The sequence below is a fragment of the Trichomycterus rosablanca genome, chromosome 20, assembly GCF_030014385.1.
Source record: "Trichomycterus rosablanca isolate fTriRos1 chromosome 20, fTriRos1.hap1, whole genome shotgun sequence".
NCBI classification, from domain to species: domain Eukaryota; kingdom Metazoa; phylum Chordata; class Actinopteri; order Siluriformes; family Trichomycteridae; genus Trichomycterus; species Trichomycterus rosablanca.
In genome coordinates this window covers 3,242,484-3,257,608 of record NC_086007.1, presented here as the reverse complement: position 1 = coordinate 3,257,608, position 15,125 = coordinate 3,242,484, and the positions used below count along the sequence as shown (strand labels likewise).

Below are 15,125 nucleotides of genomic sequence, written 5' to 3'. Positions count from 1 at the left end.
ACTTGTACCCAATAGTATGCTGAGTCAAAAATATGTCATACAATTTAGCTTATTAATTTAGTGATGTAGAAAGTTTAATGTGGTTTAAATTTGTGGCATGGCGTTCGTATTACTTATTTATGATTTGGATTGACTGAAAAAACAACAACAAATCAGAACTTTTTGGAAGTTGAAGCAACACTGTTCACCACTGTTTCAGCATGAGCTTATTGATTACCATGTAAAGTAAATAATAATATATTTAACATTACATATAAAAACCTCATGATTACCATGTAAGTGAATAATAATAATATACTTAACATATAAAAAACATCATGATTACCATTTAAGTGAATAATAATATACTTAACATTACATATAAAAAACATCATGATTACCATAATATACCTAACATTACATATAAAAAACCTCATGATTAACATGTAAGTGAATAATAATATACTTAACATTACATATAAAAAACCTCATGATTAACATGTAAGTGAATAATAATATGCTTAACATTACATATAAAAAACTTCATGATTAACATGTAAGTGAATAATAATATACTTAACATTATATATAAAAAACATTATGATTATCAATTAAGTAAATAATAATATACTTAACATTACATATAAAAAAAACTTCATGATTACCATGTAAGTAAATAATAATAATATACTAAAAATATAAAAAAAACATGATTACCATTTAAGTAAATAATAATATACTTAACATTACATATAAAAAACATCATGATTACCATGTAAGTGAATAATAACATACTTAACATAATGTCTATAAAAAAAAAAACCCTTATGTTTCTTTTTCCATGTGATCAGCAACAATCTTTGGATGAGATTTCACGCAGCAGCCTTTAAGCTCTTGACAATATTTTGGTTTTCCGTCACAGTTTTATTATCATAATTTATAACAAGGAGTATTTGTTATTTTTTCATGTGTTTGCTTCTTTGTTATATCTTTAATGCTGTCACTCTTTTACTAAACACCATTAATTTAAGTGTGATTAACATTAAAAATCATAATAGCAAACAGTCTATTTTGGAGAAATCTTTTTATGTAAAATTAGAACAATGCTCTGTCTAAGTTCCTTAGTTTTTAATCCATATATTAAAGGGTTGAGAAAAGGAGGAAATATCATCACAGAAACACCAAGTGCTTTCCTCAAATGTTGCGATATGCTATCAAACCTGTGTGCCGTAATTGCAAATACTGAATTAAACTCAAAAAATAATAAAACAACCAGATGTGTACCACAGGTCTGAAGCGCCTTGCTTTTGGCTTCAGAATGTCTTTTCAGAACACATGTGATTAAGATTTGAATGTATGTGAAGAACACTATGAGCAGAGACAGACCCTGAACGACAATAGTCAGGAACAGTCCAATGTAGTTATTTAACCTGACGTCCCCACAAATTAGCTTCATTAAACTCGGATTATTACAAAAAGTGTCCACAATTTTTGTGCTACAAATCTCTGTACGGTGATTTAAAGCAACCAGTGTACCGACAAAAGCACAAGCTAGTGTCCATACCAAAATTATTATTATTAACAATTTATTTGGAGACATCAGGGTGTGATATTTCAGTGGGTAACAAATGGCGACATATCTGTCATAAGCCATAGCAGTCAGAATAAGAAGAGCCCCAGTACCATACGTATGCACCATGAAGGCTTGTACAGCACATGCTGAGTATGTGATAGATCTATTCTGTGCTAATATACTAGACATTAACTGTGGAAACAAGGCAGAGGCGCCCATAATGTCAAAAATCGGCATGTTAAACAACAGAATGTACATAGGCTTGTAAAGTTTTTGGTTAAGAGCAACTGAAACCATTAGTGTTATATTGAAAAACAAAATGGCACAGTAGGTAAGGGTAACAAAAACAAATACTGGTAAAATGTTTTCTGGTAATAAGTCCAGTGATTCCATAGTCAGGAGGGTTGTGTATATGGACACGTTAGACTCCATTTTTTAATTCACCTGTTTTATTATTCGAGTTGAAACGAACCTACAATATAAAAAAAGACAGATAAATCAACAAACTCAGGTATTAATAAACTGCATTTGAAACAAGTGAAACTACTTACCAAAAGTCTGCAATATGCTGAGTGTTATTGTCAAACAGGTCAAACAGCTTCTCTTTCTGAAGACTGAAATGTTTGAGATTTATCTTAGCATGTATACCATATTTAAGGCATCAGACACCAACCCCCTTCAATTCACAAGTGCCCTGTGTGATAGGTTCTATAGGATGTTCATCAGAAATAAATGAAGCCTTATACTAAAAGTTTTACCTTAGACCTTGTTGTTGTGTACAAATAATTAAGGTCTGAAGCACACATACTCTTGTAAGAGACCCTTATGTCGTGGGAGATCTAAGATGTCAAAAAATTTTGCATTTTTTCTTTAATTAAGCCTAATAATACTTTCCACCTAAAAATACAAGTGGGTCAATGTCAATTTGTCAATTTATTTATAAAGCACATTTAAAACAACAGCAGTTGAACAAAGTGCTGTACAATCTACAATAAAACATATAAAAACAAACATTACAAAGGACAATGAAAATTAAAATAATAAACCGTATACAATAAAACCCACATAACACGAGTAATTACACAACTCTCATACTGTGTTAAAAGCCAAATATAAAAATATGTTTTTAACCAAGACTTAAAAACAGTCAGTGTAGGGGCTGTCTTAACATGCATATGGAGCTCATTCCAAAGTTTGAGGGCAATAATAGAAAAAGCACGATCACGATATTCTTCAACCTAGATTTTGGTACGACCAGCAGAAGCTGGTCTGCACTGGTGGGTGTCCCAATACTAGAAGTAAAACATACAATTCAGCATCCAATCTGATTCTTTAGTAAATGATTTCAGGTACTGATAATAAAGAAATGTACGTAGAGTTGGCCATTCACTGCCATTCTAACAACTGATCAAACACTGACAGATCATAACATTACCCACAGCAAGTGAGTGGAATATCAATATAGTAGCTGGGGAAGTATTTTAAACATATCTGAATACTGCAATTACAGCTTTGTATTGAGGAAAGGAGAAAATATGATCAGAGAAACAGCAAAATCCCTTCTTAAGTGTTTCTGAGGCATTATCAGACCTTCGTGCCATTTGTGCAAGGAGTGCACTGAACTTAAGACGTACAAAAAACAAGCAGATGTGTACCGCAGGTCTGAATGGCCCTGCTTTTGGCATTTTAAGATGCATGTCATTGATTGGAAGGTTGAACAGCAGCTTGTACAACGATTTGTAAAGTTTTTGGTTCAGAGCAGTGGTGCTATAAATAAAATACGTACTGTACTATGCAGCTTAGCTCAGTGTGATGTTGTTGTGTCTGTAAATTGAGGTAAAAGCCACTTGTTTACGTCCACTTGTAGGAGGCATATATGTTATGCCAGTCCTGGGAATTCCAGCTGCTTATTTCCTGAGCTATTAAATACATTATAAATCTAAGTTCTTTCATAAATACATTAGGAATCTGGAAATCTGTCCTTGTCTGTAAAGCTGACATTATCAATTACACAAATGTGCTTACTTGATTTTAGATGCACCAAATATTTAGAAATATTTCTATTTTTTTTAAGTTTCCCTAAAATAAAATATTTTTCTGTTATTATTATTATGTGATTAATAATGATTTTGTATCTCAACAGTAATCAAATATTACATTTACAAACAGTAGTTTGTTCCATAGTAGTTTTATTTAACCAGATATTTCCATATACAAGTTCCATCAAACCTAAATTATTCGTAAAGCATTCATTATTTTGAGCTGCAAATTTCTTTATTATGGCTTAGAGCAAGTAATTTACTGATTATAGTGAAATCTAGTGTTCACAACAACTTATTTGGGACACCAGGGGGTTATATTCCAAAAGGTAACAAATGTCAGAATAAGATGGGTCAAAATTATACATATGTCATTACAATTAACTGCTTAATCCTGGTCAGGGACAGGGTGTCAATTAATCACAGGGTTATAGCCAAAGACATAGCCAATCAGTGTAGACACCCAGCAATCCAAAAGCACCACTGAGATTACAATGATTATGGTTTATTTCATTTTTTTAGAAAGTAAATGCTTAAAATTAATTTAATAATGACAAATTTAATTTCTTTTATACAATTATTGTGGATTCTCTGAAATTATTACACGATTTGCTGGGTTAAAATATCCATACAGCAATTACGATTAATACAATTGTGAAGTAGAATTATAAGGTTCTTGGGTGGCATAGAGGTAAAAGTACGCTAGCCCACTACTGATGAGATTTGGGAGGGTTACGTCAGAAAGGGCATCCTGGATAAAAAACTGTGCCAAATCCGGTGTGCGGACCAGATCCACTGTGGCAACCTGTTAATACATGAGCAGCCAAAAAAAGAAAAATAATTTGGTGAAATAAAAAATTCTACACTGTTATTTAAGTTGGCCTTTTATTTAATTGTTAGTGATTATGACTGATCTGTGTCTTCTCTGTGCCCATATAGTAGTTTGACTCCTCCCATTAAAAAGGAACATGAACAAAGGTTACTATGTCAAGGTTGAAAAGAAAAGCCAGACTACATTCTCACCGGCTCTTATCCAAAGAGAATTATGATTGTGTCTAAATACAATTCATGCAATTGTGGATTAAGGTTTTGCTCCGGGGTTCAACAGAGGCAGGTTGGTGGTGGTAAGAAGTAATTGATTATGAGCCCAGTAACATAACCACTGAGCTACCACCGCCATACTGTCAACTTCAGCTAAAAATAAGTATTTTTGAATGGTCTGCTTTAAAAAATGCCAACAACAAAAATCCAAATCTTTTAATTAAAGGACAGAAAGTTGGTCTAATCCCCTTGACTACCAAATTGTCACTGTTATGCATTTGGGCAAGGCCCATGGATTAAAAACATGCTCTCACAAAAAGACTACTTCCTGTCTTTAAATCTCAGCAAAATGTATTTTATATCTACTTTGACATGTTCTTAACCCTCACAGTCGTTGAAAGCTGGTGTAGATGGCAGTGTTATGACAGTTTTACTCACCTTTTATACCACATATCAACACATCAGCCTGGCACAGCCCTGTCATTCAGCTCCACCAGAATACATACAGGATAGTATCACGTCTGTTTGAATTGTCAGCAGGTTGTGTTTTCCTGTATTAACATGTATGTTCTGGGATTAAGGACTAGTCTTAAATTAATTATAGGTTAAGTACTACTAATATTATTCCTATGTAATGATTCATTTTCTTGTTTTACTGCTTTAAGTTCTTTCACTGTGCAAAAGTTTTTATTTATTATTACCAATTATCACTTATTTTAAACCTTTAAACACGTATCAAAGCGTTTTTATTTATTGACAGCAGCCAACTTATTTTGAGGGTTTCTTGTAAAATAATTTTTTTTTACTGCATTAACAGATAATTTCACTACTATTAAGTCATTTTCCACTCAAACATAGTGTTTTTTTTTTTTTTTAACTAATCTTTAAACCTATTTATAGTCCCAATGCATTTTTAATGGTTATTGACACTTAAAATACAATTTAATTGTAGGGTTATCATGCACATCAGTATTATCAATTTTCCACAAGTTGCCTGAAACAACAATTTACCTGCTCATTTAACAGTTTAAATTGTCTCACTAGTATTTTATTAATTTTCTTTTAGTTTTTTTTTTACTATCATGAAATAGTAACTTTTCAAAGCCAGCTTGCTTGATTGATTATTTATTATTACACATAAAAATTAATTAACAAAAGACTTCTTGTACTGTCCTTATAATACTTATTTTCCTCTGCCTTTGTCCCATTCAGTTACGGGGTCGGCTCTCGGCGGATCACGGTCCGCGCATTGATTTGGCACAATTTTTACGTCGGATGCCCTTCCTGACACAACCTTCCCTATTTTATCCGGGCTTGGGGATCGGCACTACAATGCACTGGTTTGTGCATCTAGCGGCCAGGTATCTATAGGACAATTCAGTGTTTCCAATTAGCCTGGTGGCATGTTTTTGGAATGTGGGAGGAAACCGAAGCACCCGGAGGCAACCCACGCGGACACGGGGAGAACGTGCAAACTCCGCACAAAAAGGACCGCCCCACCTGGGGATCGAACCCAGGACCTTCTTGCTGTGAGGCGACAGTGCTACCCACTAAGCCACCGTGCCTCCCACTGTCCTTATAATACTAAAATGCTTAATTTAAATATAGATGAACTTTTTTATAGTGAATGAAGTAAGATACTCCAGTAACACAAGCATGAATTCATCTTCTGATCACACAAACCATAATGCATGCATTAACATACTGAACATGAGCAGAAAGAAAGGTTTTAAAAATACAGGTGAGTGTAAATTAGGCTGCCAGGTACTTCTAATAAAGCATTATATAAGAACATATATGTTAGAATAAATGAATGTGTTCCCCATGTGATTTTTAGTATTTCAATGCTTATTATAAAAAATAAGGGTAAACAGATTATTTACTAGCTAGATTTTATTTTTAAAACAGATTTCCAACATGACAAACCTATACACAGTATTTAAGAAAGTAAAATGCTACTAAGATATTACACAGATCGTACAGTTGGTACGCCTTTCTGAGGTGTAGACGATACAGTAAACATCATGGAGAAATCTTTCTATGAAAGAAGACAAACATGTTTTGTCTGATCTCTTTTGTTTTTAATCCATAAACTAAAGGGTTGAGAAAAGGAGGAAATATCATCACAGAAACACCGAGTGCTCTTCTCAAATGTTGCGATACATTATCAAACCTGTGTGCCATTAGTGAAAAGAGTGCATTAAATTCAACACATAGAAAAACAACCAGATGTGTACCACAGGTCTGAAGCGCCTTGCTTTTGGTGTCAGATTGTCTCTTTAAAACACATGTGATTAGGATTTGAACGTATGTGAAGATCACTATAAGAAGAGACAGACCCTGGTAGAAAAATAATACAAACAGTCCATAGTAGTTATTTATCCTGATGTCCCCACATACAAGCTTCATTATACTTGGATTATTACAAAAAGTGTCCACTATTTTTGTGCTGCAAATCTCCTTACGGTAGTTTAAAGCAACCAGTGTACCGATCATAGAAAAATCAAGAGTCCAAAGTGAGATTATTATTCTCATCAGATTATTTGGGGACATCAGGGTGTGATATTTCAGTGGGTAACAAATGGCGACATATCTGTCATAAGCCATAGCAGTCAGAATAAGGAGTGACCCGGCACCGTACACGTGTGCCATGAAGGCTTGTACGAAACATGCCGAGTAGGTGATGGTTCTATTCTGTGCTAATATACTAGACATTAACTGTGGAAACAAAGCCGAGGCGCCGATCATGTCATTGATTGGCAGGTTAAACAACAGCATGTACATCGGCTTGTAGAGCTTTCGGTTAAGAGCTATTGTTAGCAGTAGTGTTATATTAAAACACAAAATAGCACAGTAGGTAAGGGTTCCAAATATAAACACGGGTAAAATGCTAGCTGGTAATAAATCCAGTGGTTCTATACTCAGTAGGGTTGCGTATGTGGACACGTTAGAATCCATTGTTTTTTTAAATCCAGTTGCTGTATTGTTCCACTTTGAAGAAACCTAAAATATAAAACATGTTATGTGAGATTTGCTCATTGCCATTAATAATAATTTGTTTAACACAATCTGAAGTACTTACCCAAAGGCCCCCACTATACTGAAAAATTCTGCACCAAGGACTGCCTATCTAACTTTCAAATGTCTACTGGTACTGAAGATGAACTGGTATGAGCGTGGCATCTGTATTTAAAGTGCTGGATGCCAGTCTTAGTAAATTCCCATGTGCTCAGTGTATTGGGTATTATGGGATGTTTTGAAACCTCATACCAGAAGTTTTACTTTGCACCTTGTTGTTGTGTCTGTACAGTTTATTTCTTAGAACTAAATAATTAAAACACGTTAAAAATCCATTCAATTTAAGTTCCTCCATATTATTTCATTGTGGGGTTTCCATCATTGTTACATAATAAAAAAATACTTTGTGTCATGGACTTTTAATTGTTTCTTAGTAATTACACTTGATTTGTCACATATCTATGCTTATAATGTGGTTTGACTCCACCCGATTTAAAGTACATGGAACAGAGGTCTCGGTCAAGGTTGAAAATCAAAGCCAACTTTTACATATACATTTAGCAGATGATTTGACTGAATACAATCCAATAAATTGAGGGTTAAGGGCCTTGCTCAGAGGCCCAACAATGACAAAGTGTTGGAGCTGAGATTCGAATTTCCCACCATTTAATTCCTAGTCCAATATTTTACTTGTCAAACTTTCACCATCTGCTAAAAGGAAATACAGTACGTCTGAATGGTCAGATGTAATGAAAGTTTGAACACAGGTGTCACTTTTCACAGTGACGTGAGCTTTTTATTGCCACAGGCTTAGAAGCCTCCGCTTAGAGGCTGCCGCCATACAAAATCCAGCTTTAAAATTGGCACCTTAAAGCTTAACTAATGTTTGTTGTACATCACATGGACAAAGAAAATCCAGAAGTAGGGGTCTCTTTCTTGTGCAGCAGCCTCCAAGCACATGGAGATGTAAGGCCTGCCTGCCTGACTGTGCACTGTTAACTAACACACACACACACACACACACACAATCCACATATATTTTATCTATTTTTTATTTAAAGTAAAAATCTAACATAGCAAAAGTAATAAACAGTTTATAAAGCCATACCAGGGTGGTGGTAGCTCAGTGGTAAAGATGAGCTAGTGATCAGAAGGTTGATAGTCTGAGTCCCACCACTAGCAAGTTGCTACTGTTGTGCTTTTGTACAAGTACTTACTTTCACAAGTTCTTAAACTAGGTGCTTCGGTAGCTCAGATAATAAATAATTAGTTTTATTTTTAAGTTGTATTTTACATTTCACATTTTAGTATTATTAATTTAATAATGTACTTAATATTAGTACTGTAATAAACGTTTGTCATAACAGATCACTTGCTTTCTCATTTATTTATTTATGTATATATTCAATAGTTTACTAATGACCTATTTTAACTAGGAAAAATATGAAGCCACAACTTTTCTGCTTTATATTATTCACTTTTTATTACATTACCAAAAGGCATAATAATAATAATAATAATAAAAAAATAATAAGAATAAGAATAAGAATAATAAGAATAAGAATAATAATCATTATCATTAATCGAGCAATTTTCCTGAATAATATCAATCACTTTTGTAACACTTGACTTGAACACCCTTATTATCATAAGTAAAAACTAATGCATGCACTAACAACATGAGAATGGAGAACATAGTTTAAAATACATGTGTGCTTTATTTAAAGTAGGATAAGAAAAATAGGACATTAGAACATAAAGGATTGATTCTGATTATATAAACATTTTGTAAATGAGGTCCCCCTAATTATTTTACTAAGGAATATACAGTATATGTAGAAATGATCCTGTTTGTAATTTAATATTCTGCAGCAATAACAACAATAAAATAATCACTTAAAAAAAAAATCCTTCTTAAACTCTAAGACTGGAATTAAAATAGTATGTAGACAGACTCATGTGCTGCTGCAGGTGACAGTAGTATCATTATTCCTAATGCGACTTTTTATTATTATGTTGGAGAAATCTTTTTATAAAAAAATAAGATAATGTTCTGTCTGATCTCTTTTGTTTTTAATCCATATATTAAAGGGTTGAGAAAAGGAGGAAATACCATCACAGAAACACCAAGTGCTCTTCTCAAATGTTGCGATACATTATCAAACCTGTGTGCCATTAGTGAAAAGAGTGCATTAAATTCAACACATAGAAAAACAACCAGATGTGTACCACAGGTCTGAAGCGCCTTGCTTTTGGCATCAGACTGTCTTTTAAAAACACATGTGATTAGGATTTGAATGTATGTGAAGAACACTATGAGCAGAGACAGACCCTGTAAGAAAATCGTTATGAACAGGCCATAGTAGTTATTTATCCTGACGTCCCCACATATGAGCTTCGTTAAATTCGGATTATTACAAAAAGTGTCCACTATTTTTGTGCTGCAAATCTCCTTACGGTAGTTTAAAGCAAGTAATAAACCAATCATAGTTAAGTCTAGTGTCCATACAGAAATGACTTTTTTCATCAGATTATTTGGGACATCAGGGTGTCAATATTTATATCAATATTTAATTCATTCTTTAAATAATATAGTCACTTGCTTACTGAAGTAACACAAGCATAAAATCATTTCCCTTATCACACAAACCATAATGCATGCATTAACATACTGAACATGAGCAGAAAGAAAGGTTTTAAAAATACAGGTGAGTGTAAATTAGGCTGCCAGGTACTTCTAATAAAGTATTATATAAGAACATATATGTTAGAATAAATGAATGTGTTCCACATGTGATTTTTAGTATTTCAATGCTTATTATAAAAAATAAGGGTAAACAGATTATTTACTAGCTAGATTGTATTTATAAAACAGATTTCCAACATACTTAATGAAGACAAACCTATACACAGTATTTCGTCTCAAGTAAGAAAGTAAAATGCTACTAAATTATTTCACAGATCGTACAGTTGGTACGCCTTTCTCAGGTGTAGACGATACAGTAAACATCATGGAGAAATCTTTCTATGAAAGAAGACAAACATGGTTTGTCTGATCTCTTTTGTTTTTAATCCATAAACTAAAGGGTTGAGAAAAGGAGGAAATATCATCACAGAAACACCGAGTGCTCTTCTCAAATGTTGGGATGCGTTATCAAACCTGTGTGCCATTTGTGCAATGAGTGCATTGAATTCGAAACAAAAAAAAACAACCAGATGTGTACCACAGGTCTGAAGCGCCTTGCTTTTGGTGTCAGATTGTCTCTTTAAAACACATGTGATTAGGATTTGAACGTATGTGAAGATCACTATAAGAAGAGACAGACCCTGGTAGAAAAATAATACAAACAGTCCATAGTAGTTATTTATCCTGATGTCCCCACATACAAGCTTCATTATACTTGGATTATTACAAAAAGTGTCCACTATTTTTGTGCTGCAAATCTCTTTACGGTAGTTTAAAGCAACCAGTGTACCGATCATAGAAAAATCAAGAGTCCAAAGTGAGATTATTATTCTCATCAGATTATTTGGGGACATCAGGGTGTGATATTTCAGTGGGTAACAAATGGCGACATATCTGTCATAAGCCATAGCAGTCAGAATAAGGAGTGACCCGGCACCGTACACGTGTGTCATGAAGGCTTGTACGAAACATGCCGAGTAGGTGATGGTTCTATTCTGTGCTAATATACTAGACATTAACTGTGGAAACAAAGCCGAGGCGCCGATCATGTCATTGATTGGCAGGTTAAACAACAGCATGTACATCGGCTTGTAGAGCTTTCGGTTAAGAGCTATTGTTAGCAGTAGTGTTATATTAAAACACAAAATAGCACAGTAGGTAAGGGTTCCAAATATAAACACGGGTAAAATGCTAGCTGGTAATAAATCCAATGGTTCTATACTCAGTAGGGTTGCGTATGTGGACACGTTAGAATCCATTGTTTTTTTAAATCCAGTTGCTGTATTGTTCCACTTTGAAGAAACCTAAAATATAAAACATGTTATGTGAGATTTGCTCATTGCCATTAATAATAATTTGTTTAACACAATCTGAAGTACTTACCCAAAGGCCCCCACTATACTGAAAAATTCTGCACCAAGGACTGCCTATCTAACTTTCAAATGTCTACTGGTACTGAAGATGAACTGGTATTAAATTTAACTGAGCGTGGCATCTGTATTTAAAGCCCTGGATGCCAGTCCTGGTAAATTCCCATGAGCTCAGTGTATTGGGTATTATGGGATGTTTTGAAACCTCATACCAGAAGTTTTACTTTGCACCTTGTTGTTGTGTCTGTACAGTTTATTTCTTAGAACTAAATAATTAAAAGACTTACAAGACTTACAAGACTTTGTGTCATGGACTTTTAATTGTTTCTTAGTAATTACACTTGATTTGTCACGTATCTATGCTTATAATGTGGTTTGACTCCACCCGATATAAAGTACATGGAACAGAGGTCTCGGTCAAGGTTGAAAATCAAAGCCAACTTTTACATATACATTTAGCAGATGATTTGACTGAATACAATCCAATAAATTGAGGGTTAAGGGCCTTGCTCAGAGGCCCAACAATGACAAAGTGTTGGAGCTGAGATTCGAATTTCCCACCATTTAATTCCTAGTCCAATATTTTACTTGTCAAACTTTCACCATCTGCTAAAAGGAAATACAGTACGTCTGAATGGTCAGATGTAATGAAAGTTTGAACACAGGTGTCACTTTTCACAGTGACGTGAGCTTTTTATTGCAACAGGCTTAGAAGCCGCCAAAACAAAATCCAGCTTTAAAATTGGCACCTTAAAGCTTAACTAATGTTTGTTGTACATCACATGGACAAAGAAAATCCAGAAGTAGGGGTCTCTTTCTTGTGCAGCAGCCTCCAAGCACATGGAGATGTAAGGCCTGCCTGCCTGACTGTGCACTGTTAACTAACACACACACACACACACACACACACACAATCCACATATATTTTATCTATTTTTTATTTAAAGTAAAAATCTAACATAGCAAAAGTAATAAACAGTTTATAAAGCCATACCAGGGTGGTGGTAGCTCAGTGGTAAAGATGAGCTAGTGATCAGAAGGTTGATAGTCTGAGTCCCACCACTAGCAAGTTGCTACTGTTGTGCTTTTATGCATGTACCATAAGTTTACTTTTACAGTTCCTAAACTAGATGCTTCGGTGTTGCAGATAATAAATATAGAATTTTAATTGTTTGGTTTCTCTTTACATTTTATTATCATTATTTATATAACATACTCAGTATAATACTTTATTAGTACTGTAATACGCGTTTGTCATAATAGATTGCTTGCTTTCTCATTTATTAATTTATGTATTTGTTTAAAAGTTCACTAATTACCTATTTTTTTACAGTGGCCGAGAAGTGCAAAACAAATTAACATTTTAGAAAACAAAATTACAAAAAAAACAAAACCTAATTTACAACAACACAAAAACAAATTTACAAGAGGTAAAACATTTTTACCAATGCCGAATCTAATTTACAAACAGCCGATCAGACGGAAAGGGTAGATACAATACACAGGAAGTGCTTGTTGCTTACCTGCTGTCAATCAAACTGTTTCGCGGGGGTAAAGTGAACAGAGTTTGTGATGGTAACGCTAAACAATGTTTTGTCTGTTTTGTGGAAATTATTTTATCCGGTTGACCCGCTTTTGTTTTTGTGGGAAGTCCTTAGATTGCTTTCAAGTGCAGACGTTTAGATGTCGCCTGTGCATCTACCGTCCGCTCTTCTAAACATCTAAGGACTTCAAACAAGAAAAACAAAAGCGGCCAACTGGCTGAAATAATTAACACAAAATGGACAAAACATTGTTTAGTAGAGACGGAACATTTGATACCGAGGCTTTGAAGCTTGTTTTACTTTTGTAACCCTCGACTCAGTGTATAGGAGCTTGTATTAAACCACCAGGAATGTATGAGAGGCCGTGTAGGCCATAATTCTGAGATGAATTCTCTCACACACACCATCATTCTCTCACACACACTATCATACTCTCTCACACACACCATCATACTCTCTCACACACACTATCATACTCTCTCACACACACCATCATACTCTCTCACACACACCATCATACTCTCTTACACACACTGTCATACTCTCTCACACACACCATCATACTCTCTCACACACACTATCATACTCTCTCACACACACCATCATACTCTCTCACACACACCATCATACTCTCTTACACACACCATCATACTCTCTCATACTCATCATTGTAGTATATGTGAAAGAGCATAGTAATCCATGTATGAGAGTATGATAGTGTGTAAGAGTGAGTATGACAGTGTGTGTGAGAGAGTATGATAGTGTGTGTGTGAGAGAGTATGATAGTGTGTGTGAGAGAATGATGGTATGTGTGAGAGAGTTTGATTGAAACGGAAACGAGTTTGATTGAAACGGAAGTAATATTAAATTCTCAGTACCTGATTGGTAGAAGACGCGGGATTTCACACACGTCCCGCCTTCCTCATTATTACTGATAGGAGAGGATAGTGGACCGAGAGTGAATCAATGGAGCATCGGCCTGTTAACAACATTTTAAACTTTTCCACCGCTGCCACATCCATGTCAGAAATGTGGATTTAAACCCGACAGCCCGACAGGAGTCTAAACGCGGCCGCGGAGGAAGAAATGCGGTGAAGCTTTATATCCGAATCATCAGTGATGCGATCTCCATATCAGCCTCAACCTCAGAGAACAGAGGCTCCAGAGTCAGGGGACAGGTGAGTTCACTAAACATGATTAAACTCATTTAGCTTCTGATAGATTCGGGTTTAGATTGGGATATTTTATAAATATTCGTCTTTGTAAGGGACCGTCTGCAAATTACACGTTTTAAACGTTCTAGTAATGCCAAACTAAGTAAGTGAGTTCTCATAAAGCACATTTATAAGAAACTCTGTCTTGGAAGCTTTCTTAAAGAACAATAAATAAAATTACTTTATCATTTTAATGGCTATAGTTACATTAATGTGTCAATACTGCTGCACATGGAAAGCTACAGACTTACAGTCTAACATTTCAAAATCTGTCTCAGTGCTCATTCTAACTTGTACTGTTAAAGTTTGTTATATTTCTTTTATTACAGAAAAGTTATGTAATTCATTATAAGTTGAGACCAAGCTCTTTTCAGTAACTGTTCTCTAAATATTTGATTGTATTGGGTGAATTGCTATAGACTGGTTTTGAAACTAAATTAAATTTTTGTGATTTCAGTATTGAACTTTTGATGGCATGTGGAAACAAACTGGTTTCACCAAAGTTGCACGAGGGCCAGAAACTAAATGGCTTCATGATTGACAATACATTTACATCAAAGGCAGTGTACAGTAGACCATTACACATTTACGGTAAGTTATTTAAAAATAATGTAAGCAGTATGTTTATATTGTATATTAATAATAATAAGTAATTTGTAAA

The 15,125-nt window shown here is 34.4% G+C and overlaps 4 protein-coding genes across 4 annotated transcripts; all 4 read right to left on the bottom strand.

The window, feature by feature from the left end:
• Positions 1–1,045: 1,045 nt before the first annotated feature.
• On the bottom strand, positions 1,046–1,984 carry LOC134334827 (putative gustatory receptor clone PTE01). Its single transcript, XM_063017297.1, has one exon. The coding sequence runs from the start codon at positions 1,982–1,984 to the stop codon at positions 1,046–1,048; it is 939 nt and encodes a 312-aa protein (XP_062873367.1).
• A 4,670-nt stretch (positions 1,985–6,654) lies between these two features.
• On the bottom strand, positions 6,655–7,590 carry LOC134334691 (olfactory receptor 52Z1P-like). The gene has a single exon (XM_063017115.1). It carries the CDS (start codon positions 7,588–7,590, stop codon positions 6,655–6,657), a length of 936 nt encoding a protein of 311 aa, XP_062873185.1.
• Positions 7,591–9,661: 2,071 nt separating this feature from the next.
• On the bottom strand, positions 9,662–10,183 carry LOC134334586 (olfactory receptor 52A5-like; the record flags this gene model as incomplete). The annotated part of the gene is made up of 1 exon (XM_063016969.1): positions 9,662–10,183. A coding segment is annotated over one exon (522 nt), but the record flags the coding sequence as incomplete, so codon positions are not given.
• A 476-nt stretch (positions 10,184–10,659) lies between these two features.
• On the bottom strand, positions 10,660–11,595 carry LOC134334585 (olfactory receptor 52Z1P-like). Its single transcript, XM_063016968.1, has one exon. It carries the CDS (start codon positions 11,593–11,595, stop codon positions 10,660–10,662), a length of 936 nt encoding a protein of 311 aa, XP_062873038.1.
• Between the last annotated feature and the right edge of the window lie 3,530 nt (positions 11,596–15,125).